Raw genomic sequence first — 6,141 nt, forward strand, 5'->3', positions numbered from 1 at the left:
AGAAGTGTTATTTCAGCTGTGACCAATTTGTGCAATGATCTTCCTAATCGGGTAGCTGAATCGGTGGAACTTCAAAAGTTCTAAATTGCATCGAATGTTTTTTATGTTGAACATGATGATATAAGTCTTTTTATAGTTTATATATGAAATATCTGTTTTGGTGTTGTTACTGTTTTCAAAATATTTTATTTTAAAAATTCATTATTTCTAATTTAATTTTTTTTATTTCTTTATTTCCTTTCCTCACTGGGTTATTTTTCCCTGTTGGAGCCCTTCGGCTTATAGTATCTTGCTTTTCCAACTAGGGTTGTAGCTTAGCTAATAATAATAATAATAATAATAATAATAATAATAATAATAATAATAATAATAATAATAATAATAATATATAACTCAAGGTTTGGCTTTCTGTCTTTGTAATACTGATTTCCATTAGTTTTCTCTCCTATCTTCGAAACTGTTTCATCATCATAAATATTAAAATTACTGTACATTGACTTGTTCCATATGAAGATATATTAAATTGGAAGAATATTTATATATATTAACTCCTTGAGGAGTATACTATTAGTTTATAAATTCAGTGAGAAAGTTGATGATATTACAATGTCTGATGATGTAAAATATCAAAATAAGGGATAAAATTTGACTGGAAAATATCTAAAAGATCATCAATTTTTACTAATCTGTTAACTGCATTCCTATCTCTTGCATTATGAAACGAAAATAAATTAAGATCAATACATATAGACATTTCTAACTTGACCTTTTACATCAATACTTCTCCATTCATCATCTCCCACTTCACGCTTCATAGTACCCAGTCGTGTAGACCTGGGTACTTCCAACTCTTCTAGTGCCTTGTGGAGTCCAGTTGAAAGTTTGGTGAACTAATCTCTCTTGGGAAGTCTGAGGCCCTTTGTGTTAATAGGCGTAGGAGATGATGAGAATGATGACATATAGACATAGTTATTTTTGTTATTTACTTCTTACTCACAGGTGAATGACTCTTTTGGATGGAGAGAATAAAACTCAAGTTTTGCTTGCATAAATAAACTTTTATTGAAGCTTAGGCTATGTACAACAAGATTCGTTTATGTCGTTTATGTACGTTCGTTATAAGAGAGGGGAGATCCACTCGTCGTTCTTCTATTTGTCTCATCTGTCTCTTTCTTTACATTTTGATTAGTGGTGCGATGAGGTGTAAATTGGTGTGTAAGGGCTATAAGAGTAAGGATTGTAATAGGTTGCCCCGTGTCCTATACTAACACCGTGGCCGAGTCTGTGGCCAATATCGTGGCCGTGACCTACTCCGTGACCGATATCGTGGCCCACTCCATGACTTACCGCAACGTGGCTTACGCCATGACCTACGCCATGACCTACGCCATGCCCAACACCATGGCCTACTCCTACAATGCCATGACCTACTCCATGGCTTACCCCGTGGCCTACTCCATGACCAACTCCATGGCCTACTGAATAGCCATAACCATGGCCAAATACGGGTCCTGCTGCATGAACAACGCCATGGCCATGTCCATGACCATGGCTAACTCCATGACTCACTGCGTGATGGCCAACATGGCCATGGCCATGTCCGTGACCGTGGGCATGGCTGTGTGCGTGGTGGTCATCGTCGAAGACATGAGCACTGTGATCAACAATGTGTGTATCATGATGGTCATGCCCATGGTGATGATCGACGTGACCCAAGTGTCCATCGTGAATAACTCCAACGGCTCCGTGACCAACATGAGCAATGCCGTGTCCAATACCGGCATGCCCGAGGTCGTGTCCAACACCGTAGGCGCCTCCGTGTCCCAGGCCGTGTCCAATACCGTGTCCTGCTGCATGTCCATGGGCAATGCCGTGACCCACATCATGACCAATGTGTGCAAATCCATGGCTTACGGCATGTCCAACTCCATGTCCAATGCCATGTCCGACAGCTACCCCATGTCCATGATCAAGACCATGGGCTACTCCGTGTCCAACATGTCCCAATCCATGTCCAATGCCATGATCTCCATATGCACCACCATGTCCAACACCATGGCCCACAACCCCATGTGAGACACCATGGCCTACAACTCCATGGGTAACACCATGGCCTATGACACCATGAGTAACACCATGACCTACAACACCATGACCAGCGACACCATGACCAGCGACACCATGGCCGACACCATGGCCAACACCATGTGAAACACCATGGCCTACAACTCCATGGGTAACACCATGGCCTATGACACCATGGGTAACACCATGACCTACAACACCATGGGAGACACCATGACCAGCGACACCATGGCCGACACCATGACCAACACCATGTGAAACACCATGGCCTACAACTCCATGGGTAACACCATGGCCTATGACACCATGGGTAACACCATGACCTACAACACCATGGGAAACACCATGTCCTACAACACCATGGGAAACACCATGTCCAATTCCATGTCCTCCATGAACGCTATCATGTCCATGTCCGAAAACGCCTGATTTGGCTGATGCTTTTGCCTTTGCCTTTGCCTTTGCCAGTGCTAATGGAAGAGCATTTGGGCTAGCTTTGGGTTGAGGAGCAGGCTTTGCTGCAGGATCAGCATTGGCTTCGGGATCAGCTTCGGGTTGAGGATTAGCTTCTGGTTCGGGATTTGCTGCTGCCTTAGCTTCAGGAAGTGGTTCAGGACTAGCCTCTGCCTTTGCTTCAGGATCTGCTTTCCTCTTGTGGAGGGAGTGGCCAAATCCTCCTCTGTAAGGAGTGTATGAATTGAGTCCATAGGCTGGACTGTAGAGAATGGTGTGATGGCCATGTCCGTGGCCATGTCCGAAGCCAATTCCATGGCCGCCATGTCCGAAGCCAAATCCATGGCCGCCATGTCCAAAACCATGACTAATTCCATGTCCGTGTCCGTGGCCGTGCCCATGCCCGTGGCCATGTTCTACGTGAACGTGTTCCACTACGTGATGGTCATGCCCGCCGTGGCCAATACCATGCCCAAAGCCATGACCATGACCTATACCGTGGCCAATTCCAAATCCGTGTCCACCTCCAATACCATGGCCATGTCCCGAGCTGTGATGGAAGGCTGAAACTTCACCGTGACCAATGCCATGTCCATAACCATGTCCGTGACCAACTCCATGGGCATGTCCACCACTATGGCCTATGAGGACACCATGTCCAAATCCATGATCGTGTCCGAGGCCAATTCCATGTCCTAGGCCATGGCCAAGCCCGTGTCCGTGCCCGAGACCAGTATCAAAGCCGTAGCCATAACTGTAGCCTGGTCCGTGGCTGTAGACTCCGGAGGGCTCGGCTTCTCTCTTCGTTCTGGCCGCGACTAAAGCCACTAGGAGTAACACTATCTGCTCGGAAGAAAAAGAGAAAGGAGGAAAATATATTAGAATCAGTTGTATAATAATTAACATGGAACTTTATATATGTATTTGTAGCCTATTTATTTTTGGATTAACATTGCAACATCCTTACAAAAATCTTAACAAACTAGTTTCACAGCTTCCATTAAGCTAAGTAACTATAGAAAAGCTGATTCTATTAGTAATTAAAAAATATTTATTGTAAGAATTGGTACTATCCCTGTCACAGTTTTCATGACACACGTTAGTCTTAAAATAATACTGATCATGTTGTCACCATATGCAGTTATAGATAATTAATATATTAAAAAGAAACTATAAAAGAGAAAAACGTTTCCTATAGTAGCTAATTGAGAAGCAGTTTATCTGTATCTATGATATTAACCGTTGCAAATATTATATTATAGAGATTAGTAAAGTATGAATATTGATGAGGAAAAAAAATCAAGTTGGTGGGAGCTCTAGACCATCGTTTAAAACCCCTGACTTTCTGTCAAGAAGAGTCTCTAACACATAATTTCGTAAGAGCTGCCATCCCCTTAAACCTAGATTTACCCTTTGGAACCAAAAGGAAATTATATTCCATTCCAACACGAAAGTGGATGGCAAGTCACGCGAAAGTGCTTCTCGTCTAGGTTTAGTAATAGCACTGCAGGAAGTCTTAATACAGGACTTGGCATGTAATCCTGATTTATCTTCAGGAATGGAGGACTGCAGTGTGAAATGTTCTTTTCTTTTATGATCTGTGTTCCAGTCACATTTTATGAGTGCTTAATAGAGATGCTTCTGTATTCTGATGTTTATTACTGGTGTTTCTCCCAGATAAACTTACTATTATATAACAAAACATGTTCAGAGTTGCGTGATCGTATCTCAGAGGTGGTTTCGTTGTGCCTTGAATAACGATTCTTTGTCGTGTAAATTCTGGCAAGAACTATTCATCTCAAAGCTATATTTCTCATTAACAATTGTCAACATCCCAGTTGTATAATTTATATACACAAAATGTATATTCATAAATATGAGAGTATTGTTATGTATCACTACATATAACCTTTTCACTCAAATGGTGTCCACAATTACCAGCATTATAAATCAAAAGTGAGTTATCGAAAAATCTAAGTTACATGAAAAATACATGAAAAAAAAAAAAACACGTAAATCAAATGCATCATACCAATGTAGTTCAAACTGCCTGATGCAATATATTCGTATCTGTCGAGTTATTGGAAAATCTGACCAATATAAGGTCACTCCAAAATCAAACCATTGTTCTCTAGTCTCGGGTTGTACCATAGACTCTGTACCATGGTCTTTCACTGTCTTGGGGCAGAGTTCTCTTGTTTGAGGGTACTTTTGATCACACTATTCTATCTTATTTCTTTTCCTCCTGTTATTATGTTTTGAAGTCTATAGTTTATATATGAAAGATTTATTTCAATGATATTCTTGAACATCTTTTATAGTTTCTTTCCTTATCTCCTTTCCTCACTGGGATATTTTCCTGTTGGAGTCCTTAGGCTTATAGCATCCTGCTTTTCCAACTAGGGTTGTAACTTAGCAAGTAATAATAATAATGATAATAATAATAACACGAAAAAAATCCGAGTCAAATGCAGCATACCAATGCAGTTCAAATTGTTTGCCGAATCATCGTCCATCTTTCAAACATCAAAACATTACGTAACTCGGTTCCATCTTTGTTTGCATCCAGTCGTAAAAAGAATATCTTCGTGTGAAACGCGCGTGCTTCGTTGCGTTTTTTTCACGAAGCAGCAAAACCAGGTTGCATGTCAATGTGCCGCTATGACAAGGCGCTTTTGTTGCGTGCTCCTCTGAACAAAGAGGCTAAGCATGAGAGCCATCTCCCGACGAATAATGGCACTATAAATCATTGCGTGGATTAGCATTTTTATTTTCTTAGGCAAAGGCAGCGGACTTTTATGAATCACGTCATTGTTTTGAATTCGGTTCTTATCATGCGCGGTCTTAAAATGATTGAAATTATTAAAATTTATGTTGAAATGAAAATCTTTTAAGTTTTGTTTGCATCACAGTGAAACTCATGCTTGTTTACATAGTCGTTTACATTAAAACAGATGGTATTTTTTAAGATTGAGGCAATGTCTTTTTATTTTTTATATATTAAAATTTTATAATTTTCTTTTACTGAAAAAAGAATTTTTAAAGGTTTAGAACTGTTCTTATTTTTCGTATATTCAAAGTTTGATAAATCTTTACTTGAAGAGAAAAAAACAAATAAATTCTTAAAATCACAACGCAACCAAATTTCATTTGAAAGCATAAAGAGGCTCCTCATTATGATCCTGAATCATTTGAAAAGCCTAAATAGTGAATTCACCCTCATTAAATACGGTAAAACCTAATGAAAACCAAAAAAGAAAAAAAAAAAAAGAAAAATGAACTCTCCTTTCTATGGTTAACATGAAAAGGCACATAACGATATGATCCCTCAAGATACCGACGACTCTTCACACCCTAAAGTACCGAGTGTTAATGAGCGCTCAGTGACGGCTTCTGCTTGTTATAATGAGAGGGTCGTTTGGGGTCACTTTATCTTCCCATGCATGCGAGGGTTGGAAAGATACCATCATCATCTCCTCCTACATCTATTGACACAAAGGGCCTCGGTTAGATTTCGCCAGTCGTCTCTATCTTTTGTGCTTTTAAACCAACACTTCTACAGTCATCATCTCCTCCTACGCCTTTTGACATAAAGGGCCTCGG

At 40.2% G+C, this 6,141-nt stretch overlaps 1 protein-coding gene across 1 annotated transcript in view; it reads right to left on the reverse strand.

Moving 5' to 3' along the window:
* Positions 1-1,068: 1,068 nt before the first annotated feature.
* Positions 1,069-6,141, reverse strand: part of LOC137648531 (uncharacterized) — a 9,242-nt gene continuing 4,169 nt past the window's right edge. The window contains exon 2 of the mRNA XM_068381452.1: positions 1,069-3,381. Coding sequence (XP_068237553.1) covers positions 1,186-3,381 — 2,196 coding nt within the window. The 3' untranslated portion in view covers positions 1,069-1,185. The remainder of the gene's footprint in view (positions 3,382-6,141) is intronic.

Source organism: Palaemon carinicauda, chromosome 10 (genome assembly GCF_036898095.1).
Source record: "Palaemon carinicauda isolate YSFRI2023 chromosome 10, ASM3689809v2, whole genome shotgun sequence".
NCBI classification, from domain to species: domain Eukaryota; kingdom Metazoa; phylum Arthropoda; class Malacostraca; order Decapoda; family Palaemonidae; genus Palaemon; species Palaemon carinicauda.